At 38.9% G+C, this 27,997-nt stretch overlaps 1 protein-coding gene across 1 annotated transcript; it reads right to left on the bottom strand.

The window, feature by feature from the left end:
• Positions 1 to 321: 321 nt before the first annotated feature.
• Positions 322 to 23,669, bottom strand: LOC108993960 (E3 UFM1-protein ligase 1 homolog). Its single transcript, XM_035685389.1, has 20 exons — positions 23,406 to 23,669; positions 22,681 to 22,992; positions 22,334 to 22,600; positions 20,220 to 20,267; positions 19,507 to 19,572; positions 19,292 to 19,395; positions 18,471 to 18,564; positions 18,329 to 18,385; positions 17,448 to 17,874; positions 17,158 to 17,312; positions 16,895 to 16,960; positions 16,701 to 16,769; positions 16,493 to 16,585; positions 16,268 to 16,333; positions 15,659 to 15,705; positions 15,486 to 15,549; positions 14,556 to 14,633; positions 14,423 to 14,485; positions 909 to 1,001; positions 322 to 605 (listed from the first exon to the last, which is right to left on the bottom strand). The coding sequence occupies exons 1-20, from the start codon at positions 23,658 to 23,660 to the stop codon at positions 510 to 512; spliced, it is 2,520 nt and encodes an 839-aa protein (XP_035541282.1). The 5' UTR covers positions 23,661 to 23,669; the 3' UTR covers positions 322 to 509.
• Positions 23,670 to 27,997: the final 4,328 nt, after the last annotated feature.

The raw sequence follows: 27,997 nt of genomic DNA, 5'->3' as shown, positions 1-27,997 counted from the left end.
AGAAAAGGAAAAACTTAAAAATAAAGTTGATAAATGATAAAATCACTTCAAATAATGCCTGTGTGGTAGCATGTGGGTCGAGTGCATATTGAGTGCAGTCATTGAAGTTACTCGCATCTGAACCGTACCCTCCTTGAACACGTTATCAACACGTAATTATCTTGCTGATTGGATGCCTTTACTGAGTACCCAAAAATTTCCTTACCACAAAATTTCGAAGATACACCTATATTTCCATGAGAAATATATTGATTCTTATGGATTGATAGCTCAATAGAAATATCATATAGAGCAATATAAAAGACGTAGGCCCAACAACAATGAAACTAAATCCAAATTATAATTTATAGTTTCGCAGAAATCCCTATAAATGCTTCAGATATATATATATATATATATATAGAGAGAGAGAGAGAGAGAGAGAGAGAGAGAGAGAGAGAGAGAGAGAGAGAGAGAGAGAGACTTCATGTTGGCCTTTAGAAAATTGACTTCATGACGAGTCAGGATTGTTAGGAGCTCAAAACCAGGCCTTTCAATGCTGGCATTTGGTTCTCCAGGAGTTCCCTTTTAGTCAAAATTCTATCAGATGAACAGTCATCTTCTTCCTAACAAACGCAGAAGTTGATTAGCAAGAGACCAAAACCTAAAATAAACATTTTAGGATCTTAACTGCTCTCAAATAAGAAAAATATGTCTGAAGCCTAATATATTATCAGTACAGAAAACATAGTTTATCACGTTAATAATAAATCTACTTAATGAATATCTCTTTAGGTCCTAACCGTGGGGATCTATTTTAAAGCAGGACCAAGAGAATAAGTTTCTCAAGCCCGACTTTATGGTTTAGTTGTAACAATGCAGATCTACTAAAATCAAGAATCTAATGAGCGAAATGCACATTTACTCACATTGCCAGTAGCAGCCGATATTAGTGCTAAAAGTGTCACCGTTGCAGTTTGGTAATCTGTTAAGATCTTGTATGCTGAATCATCTACTTTCTCCTGGAAAATTTATACACGGTTATGGGAAAGACATTTACAGAACCCAATAACAGAGAATGTTTCAAGTAAGACTACTAAGGTTAAAAACCATCAGTTAACAGCATGGTTGGTAATTAGCACCTACAACCTAGCCCAGCACATAAGACCCCCTGGGGCTGTCTCAGTGGGTCAAATTCATTGTAGGTTTCACAGGATTTAAATTCTAAAATGTCTTGGCCCACTAAAAATTATACAAGTTCTAATTTGATATCCAGTACTCCTGGTCTTCATGCACAGATCCCAAAAGCTGGTGTTTGAAGAAATAAAAGCAGAGTTCAAAAGAAGATCACAAGTGGGGAAGCGAAGGTCATTTCCAGATTGGCTGTTAAAAAACTTATGATGGGGAAATGGCACTACACCACTAAGCATGGGATACAATCTGCTTACCTAGAAAAGCCAGGGGTTTTGGCATGAAGAAAATGTATATCAATCGGACTCTAGTTTCCAAACTATGATGATGCGTCCAAACATACTGTAACTGACACAATTTATGTTCTTTATGCTCAGCATACATTCACCTACTAAATCTTGTTATCTTGGTAGTGTATAATAGAGTTACATTTTCTCTCTCTTAAAAAGTTTTCTCTCCATACATTTCTTCTTTCATTGCTTTTTTTTCTGCTTGCAGTTGGTAGTGCTGCATTAATGGCAACATCGCATTGTGGTGATTAGGGTATTAGTCCAGTCTGAGTTATTGTGTTGGTTGGCTAGGACGGGGTTGTGCAGAGAGGTGGTTATTGATCAGAAAGTTTTGAAGTTCAGAAAGGAGAATGATAAGTGGTGAAGAATCACTGAGAGCAGCTGTCGTGTGGTGAAATACATTTCTTTGGACCATGAAGCCCTGGGATGGTTGGGTTCAATGGTTAGGGAATGTGCAGCTACTTTGGGCCCTGTAGAGTTCCTGAGAACTCGTAGAAAGGGAAATAATGTTTTAATGATGAGGAGAGGTTGTAACAACAACGGCTGTTTTATCTTCATTTCAGAATTTGGGCATGAAAAGAGGAGAGGTATGCTATTGATGCCGGAAGGAAGGAAGGAAGAGGGGTGGAGGAACTTTGGAGTTACTCTGAAGGAGCTCAGTCCTCCTTCCTCTGTTTCGAGTGTGAGAAGCAGAGGTGGTATGGTTCAGGATGGGAACCCGAAGATGTTTACGGGTGGTGGTGGTGCTCCTTCGTGGATGGCAGTTGGGGCTCAGTCGTACAGTCAAGTGCTCCAAACACATAAGGGCAAGGCTCGAGCCGTGAGTGCTGGGCTGACAGGCGTGGGAACTGCAGAGATTGTGCATGGCAGTGTACTGTTGGGCCCAAATCAGGAAAACATTTGAAGGGTGCTGGGGGAGATGGAGAAAAAAGTTGGAAATTTATTAGAGGAAATAGATTGGTTAAAACGCTGCGTTAAGGGCAAAGCAGTGTTGAGGTTGGGTATGGGCTGTGTTTCAGGTGTTAGTAAAGATAATGGCTTGGGCCGTGATTCGGGGATAGAGTTGGGCCCGTTTGTGGGCTTTGAGAAACCTGTGCCTGGTCTTGGTAAAGGCTCATCGGCTAATATGGGCTTGGCTCTAGGCCAAGCCGTAGGCCCAAAAAAAAAAAAAACCTAGAGGGCTAAGCAGCTGGAGACCGAAATATCGGCCCAGGTGCCGAGCCAGCCTCTGATGGCGCCGATAAGCGCCGCGCCGATCTTCCCACCGGCACAGAAAGAACCGTCGGTCGCGGTCGAGCTCGACGGTGTGCCAGTAGTCTTTTAGGCGGAGAGTTTTGGAGGATGGCAAGATCGCAAAGGAATTTATTGTGGTGGAGAACGTGAGGGTTGATCCTCCGTCATCGCAAGGTGGGTTGCCATCGGGGAGTGCACAGACTCAGCCGTGCGTTGTGGTCGAAGGGCCAAATGAAGCTTCTGGGTTACTCTCGCTGGTAGAAGAAGGGTTTTTGGGTGAGCTCCCGTCGCCGAGTCGTGGGTTGTTTTTGGGAAATACATAGTATTTGCCGTGTGGAGGGATGGAAGGCACATTGGTGAGCCCTGTGCAGTCAGTTGTGTCTATCCCTATACTGGGGTCTCCAATAGACCCTCTATCACTAAAGATGGTCTCTTTTGAAGAGAATAAGGTTGGGGATGGGGCTGTAAAGTTAAATTTGTCTATCCCTGCCAGTGGGGAACCAGATTCAATGTGTGGCTCGGAGTTGGCTGTTTTTACTCCTGCAGATGAGGAGGGGGCTAGTCTAACTCCTTTGTGTACACTTCCTCCCAATTCTAATAATGGGAGCGTTTCATCAAAGTGGGTTTCAAGAAAGTAGAAGAGATTCAAGTTGTTATTGGGATTTCGTTTGGAGGCTATGAAGAACAATTTAAGGCTCTCCTTGTAGCTCTTGAGGATAGCCATTCGAAGTCAGCTTCAAAACGCGATAGGAAACTTAAAACGTTAACTTGCTCCGTTAACTATGATGTGAAAGAAGGAAGTGGTGGAAGAGATAGGTCGAGAGAGAGGGGCAACATAGTTTTATTATGAAGTCTAAGATTCTATCATGGAATGTTCGGGGGCTCAATGATCGCAATAAACGCAGTAGTATTAAATCGTTATTGCGGTTGTGGAAGGGGGATGTAGTGTGTTTGCAAGAAACAAAGTTGCGATAGATTAATAGAAAAATTGTGAGAAGTTTATGGGGGTGCCCTTATGTGGGTTGGACTTATTTGGCCTTAGTGGGAGCCTCAAGTGGAGTGTTACTTATGTGGAATAAAAGAATGGTTGAGTTGATTGAAGAGTATATTGGAGAGTTTTCGGTTGCGACTCTATTTAAAAATGTGGTGAATGGATGAGAATGGGCATTTGCAAGCTCTTATGGTCCTAACGTGGATAGGGTTAGGAGAGGATTGTGGGAGGAGTTGGCACGTATATACTCCTTATGGGATGTGCCATGGTGCATGGGGGTGATTTTAACACTATTCGCTTTCCTAGTGAGCGATCAGGACATTGTCGACATTCTATGGCTATGGAGGAATTCAATGAGTTCATTTTTTATCTAGATCTCATGGATCTCCCTTTGGCAGGGGGAGAGTAAACTTCGTCAAATCGATGGGTTTGGTCGAGATTAGATAGATTACTGGTATCTCCTTCGTGAGAAGCTAAATGTCTGAAAGTAAGTCAGAAACGATTAGTTCGAGTCAGTTCATATCATTTTCCTATCCTTTTGGATTGTGGGGGTATTCACAGGGGGTGCAGATATTTTAAGTTTGAAAATATGTAGATTACAGCGGATGGGTTTGTAGAGATGGTACGTGCTTGGTGGTCTTCGTATCAGTATATTGGTACCCCTAGTTACATTCTTGCAGGCAAATTGAAGGCTCTTAAACAAGACTTGAGGAAGTGGAATTTGGAGGTGTTTGGTCACATCGACAATCAGAAGGGTATACTGATGGAGGAACTGCAAGACTTAGAAGAGAAAGAGTTCTTGGGAGATAATTTGGAAGATGTGGTATTGAGGAAGGGCATGGTTATGGCAAATTTGGAGAGGGTTTTGTTGTTAGAAGAGACTTCATGGCATCAAAAATCCAGGGCTCTTTGAGTGAAAGAAGGTGATAGGTGTACAAAGTTCTTTCACAAAATGGCCAATTCACATAGGCGTAACAATGCTATTGAGTCTCCTAAATCAGGTTCTCAGGTACTATCTTCTCCACCCGAGCTAGAAAACCATATAGTTCAGTACTATAAGACCCTTCTTTTAGAATCGGTTCATTGGAGGCCAAAGCTTGATGCTTTGCATTTTGAGGCAATTGACCCACAAAGTGTAAGTGTTGGAGAGACCTTTTGGTGAAAAAGAGATTTATAAAGTCATTTCGGGCATGGCTAAGGATAAAACATCGGGACCGGATGGGTTTACGATGGGTTTCTTTCAAACCTGCTGCGACATAGTAAAAGGTGATGTTTTGTAGGTTTTCAATGAATTTCATTCTTTCCAAAAGTTTGAAAAGTCAGTGAATGCGACCTTTATTGCTCTCATTCCCAAGAAACATGGGGCATCATCTATTGAAGACTTTCGGCCTATAAGTCTGGTTAGTAGCGTCTACAAGATTATTTCGAAGGTGCTTGCTAGCATCCCAATTCTCATTCTTGATTCAGTACTCATTGCAAATGAGTGCTTGGACTACAGATTACGAGAGGGAAGTTTAGGTGTTCTGTGCAAGCTTGACATGGAGAAGGCATATGATCATGTGAAATGAGATTTTCTCTTATATTTGCTTGAGAGAACTGGTTTTGGAGATAGGTGGATTGCATGGATGCGTCATTGTATTTCAACCACTCGGTTCTGGTTAATAGCACACCTGCTGGTTTTTTTGATAGCTCGCGGGGATTGTGATAGGGAGATCCTCTATCTCCTCTTCTACTTGTTATAGTTATGGAGGCTTTAAGTAGGATGGTGCAGGCTGTTGTTGGGGGAGGTTTCTTATCGGGATTTCAGGTGGGCAATGGTTCTGGTGGTTCCATTATCATTTCACATCTTCTTTTTGCAGATGACACGTTAGTATTTTGTGAAGCGACTGGTAGCCAGATCCAAACTTTACGAGCTATGCTACTCTGCTTTGAAGCAGTGTTAGGGTTAATAGTGAATCTGGGCAAGTCTGAGATGGTTCATGTAGGTGAGGTCTCTAATATCCTAAGTTTAGCAAGCCTTTTGGATTGTAAGGTGTCCTCGCTCCCAATGAAATATCTGTTACGGGATTTGATTTGTACTATTTTAAGAATGTTTTTCCTTCATATCTAGATTGTATTTAGCAGATAATTAGCCTGTAAATAAGATTGGAAATACTTACCTTGTATAGTTTTTTAGGCGCTAGAATTCTGGCAATCACTATGTAAATCTTTTCTATATAATGAAAGCAAACCCTATGGAAAGGGGATTCAGACCAATTTGACATGGTACCAGAGCCCCTACTCTGATATTCATCTTTGTGGTCTTAATCCTTCATGTACGACGGGAAGATTTTTTTTTTTTTTCCTCTGTTTCAGCAAGTTCCATCTTGCTCTTTGTGTGTCGATCCTTTCTGTGTGAACCACGTTGTGGGTTTATTGTTCTGTGGCAGTCGACCTCCTCTGTGGTGGTGTTCGACGTTTTCTGGGATGGTGTTCGACGTTTTCTATGGTGGTTGAGTGGTGTTCAACCTTCTCTTGGTGGCCGTTGTTCTGGTTTTGGGCTGTCTTTTCTCTCTCGGTGATCGCTTTGTGGTGGCTGGGTCGTTGCGGGCACGTTGGCTCTCTCTGTGGTGGTGGCGAGGTGATCGGCGACGTCTGTTGCCGTCTGTGCTGGGTGATGGGCAGGTATCAGTCTGTCGAGTCTTTGTGCTGGGTTGTTTACCTTTTCTTTTACTCTTTCATGGACCTATGTAGTCTGCCCGTGGGCTTTTCTCTTATTTGTCTTGCATGCTTGGGCCTCTTTTTCATTTGAAATTGGAACTGAATTGATTTGGGCTTGCTGTTATTTTTTTTAACTACTTGGGCTGATTTTTTTAGTGGGCTTTCATCATGTCTATTGAAAATACCATAGTACGATTTACTGGAAAGAATTTTTCTATATGGGCATTTTAATTTAAAATGTTCTTGAAAGGGAGAGAATTATCCAATCATATTGATAGCTCTGTTTGAGTTCCCACTGATGAAAAGGAATTTGCCCAATGGGAGGTCAAGGATGCTAAGGTGATCTCCTCTCTATTGGGGACGATTGAGCCCCATCTTGTTACCAATCTTCACTGTTTTACTACAGCTCAGGCTACGTGGGACTACATGCATCATATTTATCACCAAGACCACAGTGCTCGGAAATTCCAATTAGAGTTGGAAATTAGCAATTACACCCAAGGTAATTTGACCATTGAGCAATTTTATTCTGGTTTTATTAATCTTTGGAGCGAGTATTCTACTATTGTCCATGCTAAGGTTCCCACTGCGGCACTTGCGACTCTTCAGGCGGTTCATGCTGGGAGTCAACGCGATCAATTTTTTATGAAGGTTCGACCTGAATTTGAGCCTGTTCGAGCCAGTTTATTGAACTGTAATCCGGTTCCTTCCTTGGATATTTGCTTGGGAGATTTATTGCGTGAAGAACAGCGGTTATCCACTCAGATGGGTATGACTTCTAAGAAGGTCTTTTCTGAGGCTGTGAATGTAGCCTATGCAGCTCAAGGGAGAGGGAGGAACAAGTTGCAGTGTTTCAGTTGCAAGGAGTTCGGTCATATTGCTCGCAACTGTCCAAAGAAAGTTTGTAACTATTGCAAGGAGGGCTATATCATCAAAGACTGTCGAGTGCGGCCTCAGAATAGCCAATCCCAAGCTTTTCAAGCTACTATTCAGCCCTCGTCTTCTTCTGCTCCCTCCATTGTAAGCTCTGATTCATCTGTTCTCACACCTGCCATGGTCTAACAAATGATTTTGTCTGCTTTTACGGCTTTAGGCCTGCAAGGTACGGATCCTAACTCCATTTCTTCTTGGATTGTTGATTCGGGTGCATCAAATCATATGACTGGTAGTACGACGGGTCTCCATGGTGTTCGTAAGTATGGAGGCACGTAGACTATTCAGATTGCTCATGGTAGTACACTTCCTATTACTGTTGGTACTTTGGGCTCTTCATTTCGAAATGTTTTTGTCTCTCCTAGATTATCTACCAATTTGATTTTTGTTGGACAATTGGTGGATAATAACTGTGATGTTCACTTCTCTCGTGGTGGTTGTCTTGTGCAGGATCAGGTGTCAGGGACGGTTATCACGAAGGGGCCTAAAGTGGAACGTCTATTTCCTTTACAGTTTTCTATTCCTAATGTTGTTTCTTTTGCTTGTACGGCTACTGCCAATAATAATGAAGTCTGGCATAAGAAATTGAGTCATCCTAGTTCTGTTGTCTTGACTCATCTTTTGAAACATGATTTTTTGGACAATAAAGATTTATTTTCTTCTTCTCCTGTATCTTTTGATTGTGCTACTTGTCGTCTTAGTAAAAGTAAAACTTTACCTTTTCCTACGCATGGTAGTCGTGCTTCTCATTGCTTTGAGATTGTGCATACTGATGTTTGGGGTATTAGTCTTATTGTTTCTCATGATCAATATCGTTATTTTGTGACGTTTATCGATGATTATAGTCGATTTACTTGGATTTATTTTCTCCGTTCTAAAGCTGATGTGTTTTCCATTTTTCAAAAATTTGTTGCGTTTGTCGAGACACAATTCAGTACTTGTATCAAAATCTTACGCTCCGACTCAGGGGGGAATATATGTCTCATTCCTTTCAGACTTATATTCAGCAAAAAGGAATCGTTTCCCAGCGTTCTTGTCCTTATACCCCTCAACAAAATGGAGTCGCTGAGCGTAAGAATCATCATCTCTTAGATGTTCATACTTTATTGATTGATTCTTCTGTACCATCTAAGTTTTGGGTAGAAGCTTTATCGACTGCTGTTTATTTGATCAATCGTTTACCTATTGCCACTCTAAATTATGATTCTCCATATTTTCGATTATTTGACATATCTCCTGAGTATCAATCCTTTCATACTTTTGGGTATGTTTGTTTTGTTTATCTGCCACATGTTGATCGTCACAAACTTGCTGCCCAGTCTGTCACGTGTGCTTTTATGGGATATAGCCCTACTCAGAAAGGATTTGTTTGTTATGATGCTCATGCAAACAAATTCCGAATCTCCCGGAATGTGATTTTCTTCGAAAATCAATATTTCTTTCAGTCTCAGATTATTTATGATTCTCCTATTACTCTTCTACCAGCTTTTGATGATGTGTCTTCTTCTATTGAGCGATTTAAACAAGGTTTGGTGTATCATAGACGTCCTCCTTCAACGCCTCTTCCAGACACTGCTCCGTCATCTGATTCTGCAGTTCCTATACCTCGGCACTCCACCCGGGTTATACATCCACCAAATAATTATGGTTTTCCTCATACCTCGCTTATTGCCACTCTCGACACTGTTTCTGTCCCTCACTTTTATAGTCAGGCAGCCACCCAAGTATGTTGGCAGCAGGCTATGCAAGAAGAAATCCAAGCTCTTCAAGACAATCACACTTGGGATCTTGGGACTTGTCCCTCTGGTGTCAAACCTATTGGTTGTAAATGGGTATACTCAGTCAAGTTTCGGTCTGATGGCTCACTGGACAGTTATAAGGCCCGTCTCGTGGAACTTGGGAACTGGCAGGAGTATGGTATTGATTATAAAGAGACATTTGCCCATGTTGCTAAAATGACTACTGTACGGACCATCTTGGCCATTGCTGCGTCGCAGGGGTGGTCTATCCGGCAGATGAATGTGAAGAATGCTTTTCTACATGGGAATTTGAAAGAAGAAATCTATATGTCTCCACCTCCAGGCATGTTTGCTACACCTTCCTCAGAGGTTTGTCAGCTACACTAATCCTTGTATGGACTGAAATAGGCTCCACGTGCATGGTTTGATAAATTTCGCTCTACTCTGCTTGGTTTTCACTTTACTCAAGAGTCAGTTTGATTCCTCTCTATTTCTTCGCAAGACTTCTGAAGGAATTGTATTGCTTCTAGTATATATTGACGACATTGTGATTACTGGCTTTGATACTGAGTTAATTAAGCAATTACAACAGAATCTCAAGACTTCTTTTCACATGAAAGATCTTGGTTCCCTGCAATACTTTCTTGGCCTTGAGGTGCAGATTACTTCGATTGGTACATTATTACACCAGCACAAATACACACAGGAAGTGATTTCATTGGCTGGTTTCCAATCGGGTAATTCTATTCTTATTCCCTTGGAGGTAAATCTTAAGCTTCGTCAGGAGGAAGGCGAGCTTATCAGATCCATCCTTGTATCCGCAACTCGTTGGGAGTTTGAACTACTTGACGATTACTCATCCTGACATTTTTTTTTGTGTAGCAAGTCAGTCAATTTATGCAGGCCCCTCGACATCTTCACTTAGCCGTTGTCCGCCGCATTATATGATATCTGAAGGGTACCTCTACACGCAGGTTGTTTTTTCCTAAGGAATTTTCCTTACAGTTGGTGGGGTATAGTGATATTGATTGGGCCGGATGTGTAGATACTCATCGCTTTGTTACTGGCTGGTGCATGTTTTTAGGCAATGCACTCATTTCTTGGAAGAGTAAGAAACAAGACAGAGTTTCCAAGTCCTTCACTGAGTCTGAGTATTGTGCTATGTCTTCTGCATGCTCGGAGATCACATGGCTTCGTGGGTTATTGGGTGAACTTGGTTTCCCTCAGCTTCATTCTACTCCTCTTCATGCTGATAATACCAGTGCTATTCAAATTGCGACTAATCCTGTCTTCCATGAGCGTACGAAACATATCAAAGTCAATTGTCATTCCATACGTGAATCCTTTGACAAACATGTGATTACTCTTCCTCACATTTCAACTGAACATCAAACTGCAGATATATTCACCAAAGCTCTTTCTCGGCACCGGCATCAGTTCTTGGTTGACAAATTGATGCTTCTTGATCTACCAGCATCAATTTGAGGGGAGATGTTACGAGATTTGATGTGAACTATTTTAGGAATGTTTTTCCTTCATATCTAGATTGTATTTAGCAGATAATTAGCCTGTAAATAAGATTGAAAATCCTTACCTTGTATAGTTTTTTAGGTGCTAGAATTCTGGCAATCAATATGTAAATCTTTTCTCTATAATGAAAGCAAACCCTATGAAAAGGGGATTCAGACCAATTTGACAATATATGGGCCTCCCGCTGGGAGCAACTTACAAGAATAGAGCTATATGGAATGGAGTAGTGGAGAAGATAGAGAAAAGGCTGGCTGGTTGGAAACGGGTGTATCTATCAAAAGGGGGTCGCCTCACCCTCATCAAGAGTACACTCATTAACCTCCCTACATATTTTCTATCTTTGTTTCCTATGCCTGTAGGGGTGGTGAACAAAATGGAGAAACTCTTCAGGGCATTTTTATGGGGAGGCATGGGGGAGGAGGAGAAGTTCCATCTTGTTAGATGGAAAACTGTATGTGCCTCAGTTGTGAATGGGAGGTTGAGAGTGTGTAACCTGAGAAGTTTTAATAAAGCTTTATTGGGAAAATGGCTCTGGAGATATCACCTAGAAAGGGGATCATTGTGGAAGGAAACTATTGATGCTAGATATGGGGTCGATTGGGGTGGTTGGTGCTCTAAGGAAGTGAGAGGGAGGTATGGTGTGGGTTTATGGAAGTATATAAGGAAGGGATATCCATGTTTTGTAAATCAAATACACTTTGCAGTTGGTGAGGGCGCTTGTATCAGATTTTGGAGGGATGTGTAGTGTGGAGATTATGCATTGGAAAGGGCTTTTCTAGCCTTATAACGTATTGTGGTTAACAAGGAAGTTACAGTGGCAGATGTGCGTGTATACTCTTATGGTGTGCAGCACTGGAATGTTCCTTTTATTAGGGATTTCCATGATTGAGAATTACCTGTAGTGTCAGAATTTTTCAGCTTATTATATTTGATGGAGACTCCTACGGCACAACGAGATAGTTTGAAGTGGTGGCTTAATAACCACAATATATGTACAGTGAAGGCGTATTACAGCATCTTAACAACACAACTTGGTAGTATTCCGTTTCCTTAGAAGAGTATCTGGAGGTCTCGTGTGCCTTTGAAAGTAATTTTTTTTGTATGGAGTGCTGCTCTTGGGAAGATATTGACCACAGAAAATTTGAGAAAGAGAGGTTGTGTAGTGTTGGATTGATGTTACATGTGCAAAAAGAATGGAGAATCTGTGAACCATCTATTATTATACTGTGAGTTAACAAGGGAGTTGTGGGATGAAATCATTCTAAGGGTTGATGTTGCTTGGGTTATGCCTATGAGGGTGGTGGATTTGTTGGATTGTTGGCCAAACATGCAAGGCAGTCATCAAGTGGTAGCGGTATGGAAGATGATTCAGTTGTGTATCATGTGGTGTATTTGGACGGAAAGGAATGCACGTTGCTTTGAAGATAAGGAACGCTCAATGATTGAGTTGAAGAATTTTTTTCTCCATACTCTAATGTGTTGGTTTTCCACTATTGTATTACATGGGGATAATGTTCAGGAATTCTTGTCTTTATTTTACCGTCTTTAGAATGTAGTTAGGAGTTCTTATGTATACTTCCTGTGTAAAAGGACTATATCTATTTCATTCATTTATATAATATCTTTCTTTTACTAATAAAAAAAAAAAAAACAAACTGTAATTGAATACAAGTCCAAACCTTAGGGGAAGAAACCTACCAACAAAACAATTCCAAGAGCCCAACAAAACAACACAATTTTTGGATTTAGAAGGGCATCAAGAGAATAAGAGATCTCCTCACGAAAGGTACTTGTCTTCAAGTCAAGACAGTTCTTCTATAAGCACTTGGGAAGATTCTTGGGTCCCATCACAAACAACGCTAGACATTGGGGAGTGCGGCAGGTTTAGGGGGTGAAATGAAAATTTTGTATTTTGTTTGAAAGTTTAAAATATTATGTTTTAATATTATTATTGTTTTGGGAATTGAAAAAGTTGAATTGAGATTTGAAAAAGTTGAATAGTTTATTATATTTTGTATGATGATTTGAAAAAGGTGTAATGATGAGATGAGATGAGATAAGAATTTTGTGTCTCATGCCCCCCCAAACATGCCCGAGAGTCTGATTGACCATGACAATACCAACAACATCCTAAACATCCATCTTCCTCAAGGACTCACAAAACATAAGCACAAACAGGGAAAATTTTCAGTCCAATCAGCCTACACCCATCGACAAACCATATCATCAGGACTGCCAACACAATATGAACCAAATATGCTAAGGGAGGCTAGAATTCAGGACAGACTTAAATATATACTACGGAAAGTGGCTTAGAATATCATGCCAACCCACAGCAAGATTGCAACATTCTTTTCTTTTTCTCCAGAAGAACATTCATCGGCCAGTCCCATATGCAACACAAAAGAAGAAACCCATGAGCCACTTTTGCAAGAATCAAACTGGCTGTTGGCCAATCTCAAGTATGTGTGTTAGGCTAGTCATCAAGCCAAACCCTACCCTCAACGTAATCCAGAAAGAAGTGAACCATTCCATCCAATTTCAGCTATTGTGATAGATATAATCTGGTTGATAAGGAGCAAGGCAATCAATGAAAAGATTGGACCGAATGCATCTACAGGCATGGAAAACCAAAAACATCATAACCTGACCATTCTTGCTTTCCTCCTTTCCAAGACTTCTATAAAGTCAATTAATATTGTGGTCTGCAATAACATTTTTGGTACCAGCTGCTGTGTGCAGAAATTCTAGGGAATTGATTCTTCATGTATGGACAAATAAATCTTATAATCCGAAGATAGGTTAAGTGGTGGCTGCCTTATTGAAGCTATCAAAATGAGCCTTGCAAATCTCAGAGGGAGACTCCTTGTATCCTTGGCCATCCAAAACGACGGTCTGACCACAGATTGGAAAATTTTGCCCTTCATCAGCAATAATCGTATGTTGCAGAAAAAGCCATTGAAATTCATCAGTGCCAACTACCACGCACATTGCACAACAAGCCAATTTCACAGGCTCTCTTGTACACGCCCAGCCCACACAAAAATACAGGCTACCAAATCATTTGCATTTTTTTAAATAATAAATTTTTATAGGTAAATAAAACTCATGATAGAAGACAAGTTCAAATTTCACCTCTTGTTTATGAGCAGGAGGTACTATTTGGTCCAAAAAAAAAAAATCATTGACACAAATGATAGGCTGAACGATCCACTTATGTATACATCTGAATTCCAAATCCAAAGTAAAGTTCACAAATTGATCCAGGAGACGGGTGCTGACCCTAAGATTCCAGTAAAAAGACATGCCAACAGAATCCACACCTAAAAACTACGCAGCACGCTTCCTCCCAGAACTGATAGCCACACAACCTCTACAAATTAATGGCAATTATATTCTATATTCCAGAATCACCGCCTTCTGCAATCATATTTTAGCCAAAAAATGAGAGAGCGGCAGATTTTCAGATCTTATCTACAGTTTGTTAACATCTCTGACATCTCAACTTATCACACATAAGCTGGATGCCATCCAGTGAAGTCATTCACAGAATAAGTACCAGTAGTCTTTTTCTCCTTCTACACTGTTAACTCAAGTAACCACCTTTAGTTCATTGATCTTCTAATCAGATACTTGCAACACTTTGACCATCTTAACCAAGTCTATCATCTCAGCTTGTCTACCATCCATGTTTTCCTCATGCGAAGGTTACATTTTATTTCTCTTCAAGGCTTCCTAAGGATAGTTACTAAAAATATATATGAAAGGTTTGCAGTCGCCTCAAAGACAAGAATATACTATAAAAGCATCTTCTCTTGTGATGAATATTATCATACCTTCAGCCGGGAAACAGCAACAGAAATTGCCCTTCCAGGGGCCTGAAGAGCTTTATGGTGAACCTATTCAAGAGAAAGGTAACGTTAGTAACAGAGAAAATGATTAGTAACATATAAAAATAAGTTAACTGACCTGTATATATAGCAAAGATATGACTTTTGGCAGAAGAGAAACTGGGTCAGTTTCAACAGAGACTTGAGATGTTAAATCCTGAACATAATAATGACACAGAGCACATGAGAAATAAGCTCTATAAGCCATAAAATCATAGACTCATTCTGAGTTCCCCATCAACAAGTTTATCCTCTGGGACAAAGTTCCGCGCGTCTCTGTCGTCCCAGTCATTGACAAAAAGTTTTACTTGCCAGAGATTAGGTGGGGAAAAAAACCGGTGGAGTGGAGTTGGGGGTGGATTGAGCCTGGTACCTAGTATGCTTTAGCTGATTGTTTCCTAATATTATTAAGTTATCAACTACTAAAAAGTTTTAGGTTTATAACACGAGCAAGATGAAGATGCAGTTAATTTGAAATTGGTTCATACTTTGTGAACTGTAAAATAAGATAATGCCATACTTGATGGTGCACGAAATATCAGCATCTTCATCATATTACAGCCATAAGATATTCAATAAGTAGGATTCTTTTGTCAGTGTTTTACTTTCTAAAAGTGAATTTGAAGTGGGGCCTGCCGCCTCCCACTAAAGTTGAAAATGAGTGTTTAGTAACCCATTGGAAAAATACCTTGAGTTGTTGGGCTAAGGCTCTTGTATTGAATGGAGATAATTTTCTCATGTATACTCCCTGTGTACTTAGGCTTTGCCTATTATTATAAATAAAACTTCTTGATTACTTATCAAAAAAAAAAAGAAGTTAACCCATTGCAAAAAGTAAAATTGGATCAATTTGTTTCACAAAGATTCTACGTATGCTAAATTCCAATGTGACAATTGTTCCAAAATCAGTTTTTGCATATTGGCCAACAACAGACCCTAAATTGCAACTGACCCATTTATTAACATTAATAAATTTGGCATTTCCTTATAGAACTGAAAGCACGATTACCTTGCGATACGAATGCAGAAGTGTTCTTTCCAATTTCTTGTCAAGCTTTTTCAAGACTAATCCACTGGAGAAAATAAAGCTCCAAATGTTAATGCTAATTGTATGCAATATGAATGCTCCATAGTCCACATAAGGAAATCATAGTGACACTAAAATAAAAGATGTATAAGTACCTTTCTTCCACAAGAGCTCTAAATGCATCCATGAATGTTTCTACCCGCTGTCACATCAAACATTCCAATTTTTAAATCATAGCTGTGTGTTCAATATAAATAAATGAAATAGGGCAAAATGGGGAAATGTCCAACATTATTAATTATCCAACACTCAAGGAAGTGTAACTAAACAAACCAGAGTTGTTCTAAAAGACAAAACATTCCCAAATTTCCAATTATTTCTTTCTTTGATGATCAACCTTCAGAGATTAAACTAATCGGGAACTTTTCCACGTAAATTACAACAGAAGAATAAGGAACAGCTACAGAAGATAGCAAACCACGAATTGTGATTGGGTCCAACTGCATAATTTAGTGTGTAAAATTATAATAAAATATGAATGTGTAAACAACTCAAGAAAATGTTTTAGGGAAATGAAAGCAGAACTTGACTGCATTTTTCTTCAAATTTGTGACCAATTATAGATTCATTGTTGCAATCAAAACACAGGTTAAGAAAGGGAATGAAACAGACTAATATTAAAATATAACAAGCAGAACATTTATTTGTACGACAATGGACTCCAGTAGTTGAAACAATTGTGTTTCTAACAAACAAGAACAGACCTTTCCTTCCAAAGCGTCAACCACCGCAAAAGCCATATTTGACAGAGATCCTGGAAAGCTCTTTGCCTGCAAAAACCAAAAGGAGAATATTAAAAGATTTAACCACCATACAGATTCTTCCAGAATGACAGATTTGAGCGAAGGCCAAAGATCCACCATTTGCAACAGAAATTTTAAAATACTAATTATAGAAATATTTATCAGGAAAGTGGATCTTCTTCGTACAAGAGCACTTCGTTCTCCAGGACTAAGTGAGCCAGATTCTGAATTTCGGGCTTCCTCAACTTCAACTCCATTCCGCAATTTGTTGTGGATGTCCTACGTTGGAGAAAAATCACCATATTTAACCATTCAGTTCATCAAATATCTTGGTCAATAAAACCATAACAGAAGTAAACTATAAACTCAGAACAAAATATTCAGCAAGTGGTACCAAGTCATGTAAGAGTGTATCCACAATGGGAGCGGCTGTTGTTCTTAATAAATGCCGGTGCAAAATAACCTGTTATTATAAATTAGTATTCTTCTACACATTTCATAACAAAAATTAGCATGTTAAAAATGTTACAAATACTTATAAAAAGAAGTAACATTTTAAAAATGTAGATCATTATGAAAAAAGCTTACCGAAGTTGATTGATCATCTTCAAACAAATCTAAAGCTTTTTCATATAGCTGCATGTTTAAGAAAGACTGCCAGAAACAATAAATACAATGAGACAGTTTATAATTCAGAACTGTTACGAATTCATATTTCTTGAACAACAAGCTAAACACATACATACAGGTTATGCAGCACAACAAACTAAACAAGTACCTTATAGAAAAGTTAAAATACCAGAGAGCTGATACAATGAATGCATTAAAACATCCATTGTATCTGCACTAACCTCATCGAGTTTTCTTTGTAAATTATCGAGCAAGCGTTTCAATCTTTCCGCGTTTTCTGTAAATAATGACTTCCTTCTTTCCTTCCATGAGTTGATTAACATGGGTCTTAAATGGTTTGCTAAAGGTCTGAGAATTATTTCGATATCATCTATACCTACAAAATCAGGCCATTGCATATGTCAAAATTGAGTATGAAATAGATGCAACATTCTTTCGATATTTAGCATTAAACAGAACTTTATTTTTTGATTGGCACCATTAAACAGAACTAAAGTCAGAATTAATAGACCTTGTTCTTCAAAATCAGGAACCAGTGTCATAATCTTGTGCATTACCCATTCTTCTGAAGGAACGCTGAGATTTTCCTCTTTTATCTTAACTGATTCTTTCTTAGCACCTGGTTTTGAATCTGATACTGGTAAGGAAGATGAATCCTTGCCTTTCCTCTGGCTTTTCTTAGATTTTGTAGGAACATACTCCTGGTTATCAGAACCACTTTCAGCTGCAGATTTTCCCTTTTTCTTTTTTGGTCCTTTCTCGATAGGCTGTTTGCTACTAGCAAGCTCATTACCAGTCTCATTTGACTCAATTACCCTGCCCGAGTCATTTCCAACTCTAGCGTTGTTAACCAAGTGTGAATCATCAGGCAGCACGATGCCTGAAGAACCTGAAACACTGAAGGATTCCATCTCTTTCTCCATCCGATCGTATACACCCTAACCAACAAAGTGACAAAAATGCAAATCAGTATTTTGTGACAGGCAAAATTAATATCAATGTTAGCTTTCTTCAACTACTTAAAAATCCTAGGTTTTTTGCTTTTAGAAGCAAAGAAGAAAAGCTGTTGAAAATCATTTCAATCAAGTGGATTGAGCTACAGGGTTCTATAAGAATATTGCCCAATTGCTGATATGGCAAATATGTGGTTTATTTTTCATGCCAAAATCTCAGCTACATGTAAATTTATAACACAACACAAACACATATAAAACTCTTGAACTCTTGAATATTATTCCCCCTGCCCCCCCCCCCCCCCCCCAAAAAAAAAAAAGGGCCAATATAACCATGCGATTATCCCATCAAACATGCTAGTCCAATGAACTCATCCAACCAGAAATCTCTGCAGGTTCACAAAACTAACAACTCGATAATATATTTCGAGGGTCATACCTTGATAAATCCATTGCTAAATATATAGGACTCCCCAAAAATGAGTGCTCTATTTGACTGCAAATAAACCATAAACAGATGATCATATGACTTAACAAAATAAGTATTAGATCAATAAGCTTGCATGCTATCAAGAATGCACCTTGAGAGCCAGTTGAACAGATGGACAGAGGGACAAAATTTTATATGCGTCTTGGGCTCCGAAGGATGCAGGTAATACAGAAAGAGAATCAATCCTGTATAGATCCGTCCAATCATACGAGCCAAGAAAGTAGAGAACATTGCACTAACATAATAAGCTATACTGGATTTTTTTTTTATCAAGTATAAGCTATACTGGAAATTACATTAGAAAAGTAACTTTAAATAAATATAAAAGCCAATTCAAAAGAGAGTGCTTGATTGAGTGTAAATAACATTTCATGCATAAGAATTCCACTAGGTAATGTGACAACAAATAACGCCTAAAGATCTCCTAATAGGTCATAACCCAAAACCAGAAAAAAATTTGGTTGGCAAATTCTGTCTGCACAACAATGATCTTACTTTTCCTGTGTCCTTTTCATGATAAGTAACACAACAACAATCTTACCCTTGGAAGTACATAGCAGAAGAACGAATGGAAAATATAAGGGTCAAATGATAAATTTTTTAGTAGACTAATATTTAATCTGCATCATATAACTGAAATCCTAGAACCAATTACTAACTAAAACAGTTCCAGCAAAATGTAAATAACTAAGCTAAGAGAAAAATATAATCTATGTATCACAAATAAACTAGGCTTGGAAAAACATGCTGCCTGATGCAGTGACATCCACTTGCATCTCTGGGTAAGCACAGTGAAGTACGTGTCATAGTGATTGAATAGACTTGTATTAATTGGTTAAAAGGCTAATTGAAACGGAACAAAAATAGAAAGATAAAACTAAAAAGGGAGAAATATTTAAGTCAAGCCCTCACCAACTATTGTGTTCAAGAGCATCCTCGGTAGCAGCATCCAACATCTCAATCAATGAAGGGTGAACAAATGCAGTGACTAAAGGCATACCTTCAGGATATCTGGACTAAATTGGAGTGCACACCCTTGGTTTGATTAGATAAAAACCAAACATATTACTTCATAAAAAACCTATAGCCTCCACAAACATACAATTGACATAAAATCCATTAAATACCTGCAAGAAAGGAACAGGCTGGGGAATTGCAAGTTTCCGCAAAGCTTCATAGCTAATAAAGGAATTCTGCAGCAACAAGAGAACAGGAAAGAGTATGAGATTGAAAACTTTCAGAAATTAATTCTGAATAAAAAAAGAAGACTAAAGGTCCAAAACTAGTAATCAAAATGATTTCACAATTTCATGGTATATCACAACATTCAATTTGCAATAAGCTCAGGCTTATATATATATATATATATCAGTCAAATACAACATAGATTTCACAAGCAGAGTGGCATAATCCATCTAGTCACCAAATATAAGCGTAGGCTCATATGTCCTTGGATGTCATTACTTTCTTAGAGATCCCTACTCTCCTCCCGCCGGGGGGGTGGTGGGGGAGGTCTAGGAGAGTAGTGTTCTTCCTGTAGTCAGTTTAAAGATTCCCATGTCCAAAGTGGAAAAATATATGGATTAGAAAGAGGGAGGAGTCTCAGTAGCGAGCAGCTTGATGAGCAAACCACAGAATTAAAGACATGTGAAGAAGAGAAAGAAGATACAATTTTTCAAAACAACAATCCATCACCAAGACTGCACCTTGGATCCAGGTACTTCCTCTCTTTAACAGAATAAGTATCAGAACTGAAATGGAACAATAAAGTTGAATATGCACATTGACATACAAATACTGTTAAGATCACGCAATTCAGTGGGAGAAGAGGACTCCATACCTGTGAAAAGAAAGAATCTACACATTCCTTTTGTGCAATGGCAAAGACCTGTTGCAAAATTCTACATAGTGTAAAAACAAGCTGTTTAAACAATTATAACAGTAACAAAAAGAAAACAAGAACCATGACTATTGAAAAGATTTAGGGGTGCTTCCTAAATCTCCGTCATGGCTGCCAGCCACTAGCAATATGAAATAGAGAAGATAAAACCATAAATTGGAAACTATAAGCATTCGGAATGCCCTTTAAAAGAAAAGATACTTGGTACTTCTACTTATACTCTCTCTTTTTTACTGGCACCGGCTATCTAAGAACAACATCCCGACTAATCCCAGGGGTGCACAAGCCTCGGCAATGAGTTTCCCGCAAGTGCATCTCGGGTAATTCAAGAGGAAAATCCCTCAGTCCGATGGCCCCTAGAGATTGTTTGCACCCAAGAGGATTCGAACCTTAGACCTTGGAGGGAGTATACCACCAAGACCAAGGCCTTTATCACTTGAGCCAACCCCTAGGCCTTCACAATTTATACTCTAAACTGTGAAGCATATGACGACAAATTTCATGGTCTATAAGAGATTTGTTTCCTTGAACCAACATACCATTGATGGTTTCGAGAATAAACAGGATTCAGTGAGGTCTTCAATTATAAGATCCTTGTATGATTCATGGAAATGACTTAGATTGTCCTATGAGCTCTCGAAGCCATCCTTTGTGGTTACACTTGAGGTGAGCTGACTTTGACAGAACGGGTAGTTTTCTCAGCAATTTCTACGTGGTAGGGATTCAGCTCTAGGGGAGGATAGACTCATCCATGGTGATTAGCAGGCTCATAAGACTCCTTCACATTGCCACAAGCTTAGGAGTTTTCAGCATCCACAGATTACGTGGTTCTACATTTGAGTGAAGATTCTATTCATGTATACATGCCTCACTGTGGTGAAAGATAGCAGTGGGAGTTACTGCAGAAGTAGAAGGTCAGGAGGAGGTATGCTACTAAGAAGGAATGCATCTCTATTGGAGTTTATATGCTTATGTCTTCTCTAAATCATCTAAGAGCTCAAGTTGGTTTCATGGAGCTCAAGTGGGAGTTTTTTTTTTAATATGGTGTCATGGAGTTATTATTCAAGAGGATTTTGTATTTTTGCTTTTAGTTGGGCCAGGTGTGGGGTGAGTTGATCTGTTACATTGTATCATGGTCTGGTGCAGGGTTTTGTACCGAGAATGATTCTGCATTGTAGCTGGTGTGTTGATTGGAAATCCTTTTCTAGTGCAATTGAGAAATGCAGGTTATCTGGTGTGGATGGAGTAGCTGGTGTATTGATTGGAAGTTCCTTTCTATTGCGGTTGTGGACTCTAGATGCTCCAGTGGTGGTTGTTTAGTGTAATTATTTTTTGGTTTACACCTTCTGTTGTAATTCACAACTGCAATTGCATTTGAGTTATGCCTTCCATTGGTATAATAGGCTGGCATTTTAGTGCTTGAACAGTTTTTATCTGAGTGAATGCAATTCACTTACCTCAAAATTTGACCCACGTAATTTTATGATTGGACAGGCATTTAGTAATCTCTCTCTCTCCTTATCTTCAATTTCAAATTGTAAAATCCAAAAGAAGAAAGTCACTCCAGATCTAAGGTTTGAATCCCACTAGTGCAAACAATCTCTAGGGGTCATTGGACTAGGGGATTTTCCCTTTGAATTACCTGAGGTGCACTTGTGGGAAACCCCTTGCCGGGACCTGTGCACCCCCGGGATTCATCAAGACGCTGTTACCGGATACCCAGTGCCAATCAAAAAACAAAATCCAGAAGAAGTTGGTGCATACCCCTGTATGCTTGACTTATCATCCTATTTTCTTTTATAAAAGTATTTATTATGCATCCAAAGAAAATATGAATTTAAAAAAATCTAAGTGTTTAGTGAATTTGTAAGAAAATGGCTAACACTTGCTCTCAAAGTGAATTAGCATGGGAACATTTTGGAGACCCACATTTAATAAGATACCAAAAACAGGCTACCAAAAAACATTTTAGCAACTATCAGAACTCATCCTCGGGAAAAGATAAATCTAAACACATCCTATATATTAGAGAAGGTCAAGATTATCTCACGTACATTTGGCATCCAATGAACTCCTGCACGTAATGATCCCAAAACCTCGCCTTCCTTCACAAGCCCATTAAAAAGGGATTGGAAAAATGAAATGTCAATGGCCACACCACTGGCTCCATCCATTTCATACAGTAGTTTCTGTAACGAGCTCCACGACACTGATAAATTTGTCGGGACTGTAATACCCCTTGCAGAACCACGAACCATTGCACTAACACGAGCAACATAAGCAGGGGTATAAAGTTGCCCACCTTCAAGCCTGCCTTTCACCTAAATTCCAAGAAAACCCGCATCATAATTATTTTGATTTGGACATTCTAAAATCACATGAAATTGGCAAGACAAGTTACCACAGTCCCGAGGCGGGGCTCCAACACCGATGTGATCAATTCTGAACCAACATGTAACTGTGCAGCAAGCTCCGCCAAAGCAATTTGACTACATTCTTGAAGCCTCTCGTTGATTTCTTCGGCCACGGAGTCCCAATAAGATTGTGATATTATTTCCCCTTGAATTAACATAAGGCTCGGATCATTAGAAACAACATGCTGAGCTTGCTTCTCGACATGGTACAAGTCAACCCCCGTTGTGACCGCAATATCAATCAATGAAACACGCCCTAATTTCTTGATCTCAGCAACAATTTCATGCCTCAGTTGTTCCTATTGTAGCATTGGATCATCAAATTCCAATTATTCAACCAACAATCACATGCACATAAAAACAACAGCCTCATAATTAAGGAAGTTAATTTATTTTTAGAGAAAAAATAATCGGAGAGAAATTCGAACCCTATTGCTTGTTTGGCGACTAAAATATGTATGAAAGAAAAGACAGATAAAACGTCGCCTCTTGTAGTGTCCACAATCTGACTGGGAGAACTAACGCTACTACTGACTAAACGTTTATATCAACCAAAAACAGATTGATTATAAGATTTCCTGATATACATCATAAAACACGAAAATGAACTAGTTTTCTTTCCTTTGTCATATCTGTAAATTGTGTCAGGAAACAAATATACGCTTAGAGAAAACTGGGCGCGTGCGCACAAAAAGGAGAGAAAGAGAGGTACAGGAGTGATGTATTCTTTGCCGGAGACGGTGTGGAGAAGATCAAAATCAATGATACGGAGCTCCTGAAGCTTCTGGACCAATTCGACGACGTTTCGATCCGATAATCGAATACTGGATTTCGCTTGCTGTGCGAACTCGAACTGTCTCTGCAATTCCAGCAATTCCTCATCCATCTTCGTTCCGATCACCGCGACCCAACCCAACCGAGAGAGAGAGTGTTTGAATAAATAGTTAGTATTTTTTTTCCTTTGCATTACAGTCGGACGTTTCAACCCGACTGGCTCAGCTAAAAGTAACCCGGTATGTCAATTTCAATGGGCTTAGTTTACTGTATTTTGGGTTTGGAAGAAGTTAACACAACCACGTTTGTTTTATAATTTCTGTCAATTTATTTCATCTTATTTTATATTATTTTTATCATTTTTTTAAAATTTATACATAAATTAAAAAAATAATTTAAATTTTTTATTTTTTTAAATAAAAATAATATTAAAAAATATTTTTTAATAATATTTTATTCAACTTTTAACTTTAATCTCAACTCATTTCATTTACAAAAATAAACAAGGCCTCAAAAGTTGGGTTCAATGAATTATCCTGAAAATTTTTTTTATTTAATGATTAAAAAAATATTTTTTAATAATATTGTAAATTTTTTTAAAAATATATAAGGGTTTAAAAAAAAGAAAAAATCAAAATAAAATATACCCCTCTTCCTAATGCCGTCGTCTGGGGCCGCCGACAAGGGTAAGAATTGACCGAATGAAGGGTCTCTTTCTATTCCGTTTCCCAAACATGAATCATCTTATGTGTTTTTGTGTTTGTTAGTTATGCAGTTTTGTGATTGTATTTTCTTGTGATCTAAAGAATGGTAGGGTTGGGTACGTCCTTATTCTGAAGTTATGTTCTGAGACAGAGGTCCTAAGTCACAAGGACAGCCTATTATCAATTTCTTGGTTTCAGGCAAGTTAGCAATGCCTGGTTCAAGGGTTTGAACTTACCCTTTTATTGTTGTTAATTTCTAGGGCACATGAGTTCTTGTTTTATTCTTCTAGCTTTTACATTCTAGCCTAGGGTGAAGCTTTTGGTACACTTGGACAAAGTAAATACAGCTAGCATATATTTCAGTTTGGATTTTTCTTCCTTCATTTGTGCTTATAAACCATTATGCATGTCAAAACATAAAAGCAATTAGAGATTAATTTGACTAAAAATTCAGTGAATTTAAACCTAAGGAATTAGGTATGATTGTTGGATCCTGATTTAGTATTTTCTATAAGACAGGTCAATATGACCCAAGTAAAATTTTAATTTCATGAACAGTTACCATATACTTCCAAAATGAGTTAGAAATTTAAATTCTTCATGAAGAAGTCTCTCTTTATTTTCTATCACCAAATATTTTAGGGATACTCCGAGGCCATTGGATCAGAGAATGTTGTAAGGTTACTAAAATGGCAAGTCACTCATAACTTGATGGTGATATGCTCAGATCTTGTCTACAAATTTCTTTGATTGTAAGTAGGTATGTAGTTGGTTGTAAACAAGTAGAAGATTTTTCTTCTTTTCTTCCTTCATTCGTGCTTATAAACCTTTATGCACATGAAATTAGAGATGTATGCTTGGTTTTGGCCTTTTGTACTCTTTTACGTATCAATTGGTTAGCTTCTGATCATGTTGCAATGGAATGATAAGTGTTAAGGGTATGTTGAGGGATTTCTTATGTTGATGTTAATTTTGGGCACGGTTGTTGATATTAATTGTTGTTCTCAATACTTGGTTGAAATAGCGTGATGAGCAAAAAGGAAGATGGAAGGCCACTCAAGCCTTCTACATCGATTTCACCGACCTATGTATGATATACATTAGTTATTTAAAAATGTCATGGTGTTAGAAATTGTAATATTTAGTTCACCCATTATTTATTTTTATATTATAGGGATATTATAGTCCTATAAATCCACACTACCTGCCATATGTGATGCATCTAAATACATATCAAAATCCATATCTGTACTGTTGGGGTAGCCAAGTAGACATATTTTTAGTTTATTGGATTTTTTTAGCATGTGTGCATTCAAGTTTTTCTAACACAGTGGGTAATTGGAGCATCCAGAAATGCCACATTTTAGACCAACTATGCCTTAACCTCCGTCGAATAGTTCGGAGAATTTTAGACGAGTTCCTGATACGATCAAGGTAGTAACCTGTTATGTTTTAAAAGTGTTTTCTTGTATGTGAGTACATTCGATTTTGAATAAGACAGTGGGTAATTTCAGCATCCAGCAAGGCCACCCTTTGTTACAACCATGTCTTATCCTCCACCAAGTAATTCAAAGGAGTCGAGAAGAGTTTAAGATACGACCCAGGTTGTGGCGCCCTCGACCCCCACGTGTTATTTTTGTGGAGTTTGTGACACAGGGATGATGACCACACGGATCATGTACCCCAACGACCAGTGTTCAGAGTGTGTACATCATGCAATAAGTGTACAAAATAATATTCGCAATGGAGAAATAAAAGGTCTTTCTTTATTAAGTACTAGAATTGTTCAAAAACAGTGAAGTAACTTTACAAGGATTAAACAGTCATCCAACAGATAAATTAAAAACAGGAAATAACATAAGAGAAACAAATCTCATAACGCTGAACAGTTTCTCACCAACTCAAACCTCTGGCGGAGCTTATTCCTCGGGTTCATACTCGGGCTCTGCGTCAGACTCTACGGCACCATAAGACGGAATCGTAGGGTAAAACACCACAATGAGATTATGACATTTTAGCAAGTAATTAACCAAAATAACATCTAAAAGATTTATAGTACAATATTGAAATCACGCGTCCCCATACGGACATATATGCAGAAAAACAATATCTCATTTCCTTTTTTCCAAAATACCTGTTTTACAACTCACGCCAAAAATTTCATTTTTGGTCTAATCATAACTATTAATTAATAAGCATGCACCACGATCTCCCCTATGGATTGTCCGCACGACCTGGCTCTCATCGTCTCACCACGGATAACATCCGTGTATGGGACTTCGTAACAAGCGATGCCCAGTTCCACGCCCAGCGCGTACATGACCAAGCATTCTCTAATATCGCCAACCAAAAGGTTATGGAATTGGTACAAGAGCGTTACCGTCTCGTCCGTTCTCATCGTCACCCTGCAACAACTAAGGGGACGTCACGTCAGTCTGTTACACTCCCGAGTGATCAGAGGAACTCCACCGAGATAATGTCACATCTCGGCTTGGGGTCGTGATACACACGCACCCACATGTTCAGTCACAATTTCAAACAGACAACGTAACATCACAGCACAATTTTATTAAAAACGATAAATATACAATTCAACAATTAACTGGAATACATATTTAAATAACTCATTTATATAAAATAGCCCTCCATTTACAAATACACAATTTTACAATTACAAGCAAAAATCTCGTCCTCCAATCCGGCCCAAGGCCCAATTTCCAATCAAACCAACAGATCAACAGAATCAACAGTTTTACAAAAGACAATTACAACAATAATATTTTAAAACTAGGAAATTACATACACACGAAGACAGGAAAAAATTCTGGAAGATCGCTCGAATGGAGGTGTTGCCAAAAGTGGCGGCACACGACAGAGCTCACGGCAAGTACAAAAATTCACCAAGAAGCCGAGTGCAATTTTCACAATTTAAGAACAAACAGAGCACGGCACAACTCTTCAAACTCTCAGATTTAACCACCAAATTCACAATGCAATAAACTAAAATTTATAGATGAAAAAGCTTTAAACAAGAAAATGAGGAGAATGAACTCGGAAGGAATAAAATTGAGAAACTCGCTGACTATATATAGACTAAGCAAGGTGATTTTGAGGAGTTGTGTGACGCACGATTGAAGAAGAGAAATACGGCAACACAAGTCGTGGCAGAGAGAGTCGCATGGTGAAGTAGCAGGTTGACAGCAGCCTCCGGTGAACATGCCGAAAGACACAGAGGCAACAATGGAAGCTCGAGGTGGAAAGGGAGCCATGTGGAGTGGTAGCTCGACATCAAGGCTTTGGAGCCTCCACCGAATAATACAGAGCCGCCATGAGGTGGAGGAAAGGAGGTGGTGGCAGCGACATGGGTTGGAATACTTGGCAATGTTCTGATTGGAGGAGGAGAAAATGTTTCGACAGCTTGCTAGAAGGAGAATGAATCAGAAGGTAGAAGAAGAAGAAGAAGAAATAAGAAGGAAGAAGAAGATGGAACAGTGCAGCGCATGAAGGGAAAGAAGGAACCCTAGGGTTCTAAGTGGAACGACGCCATTCAACCAAGGGGAGGCGCTGGATTTAATCCGCACGGGCTGGGCTCGCTAGGTGCACGGGCTAGGCCCTACAATGCACAAGGCTGGGTTAAAATAAATAAATAAAAGTTGGGTCTCAAATGCTACACGGGTTGGGTTTTGCTTGCACAAGGGTTAGGCTTTACTTCACTCGGGCTGGGTCAAACACAACACACACACACCCACGGCCCACAATCAGAATCACACAAACACAAGCCCAAAAATAAAAAAATAAAACACTACAAATAAAATAACACTAATAA

Source organism: Juglans regia, chromosome 14 (assembly GCF_001411555.2).
Source record: "Juglans regia cultivar Chandler chromosome 14, Walnut 2.0, whole genome shotgun sequence".
NCBI classification, from domain to species: Eukaryota; Viridiplantae; Streptophyta; class Magnoliopsida; order Fagales; family Juglandaceae; genus Juglans; species Juglans regia.
This window is presented reverse-complemented; position numbering and strand designations above follow the sequence as displayed.

Bases quoted from the DNA above. Each gene is read 5' to 3' on its own strand.
- LOC108993960 (XM_035685389.1), bottom strand. From the start codon at position 23,660: ATGCAAAGGAAAAAAAATACTAACTATTTATTCAAACACTCTCTCTCT. The intron at 19,396-19,506 runs GTATTTAATGGA...ACTCCAATTTAG, and splicing joins AGCCTGTTCCTTTCTTGCAG to TCCAGATATCCTGAAGGTAT. The intron at 15,706-16,267 runs GTCTGTTCTTGT...TTGATGTGACAG, and splicing joins TTGACGCTTTGGAAGGAAAG to CGGGTAGAAACATTCATGGA.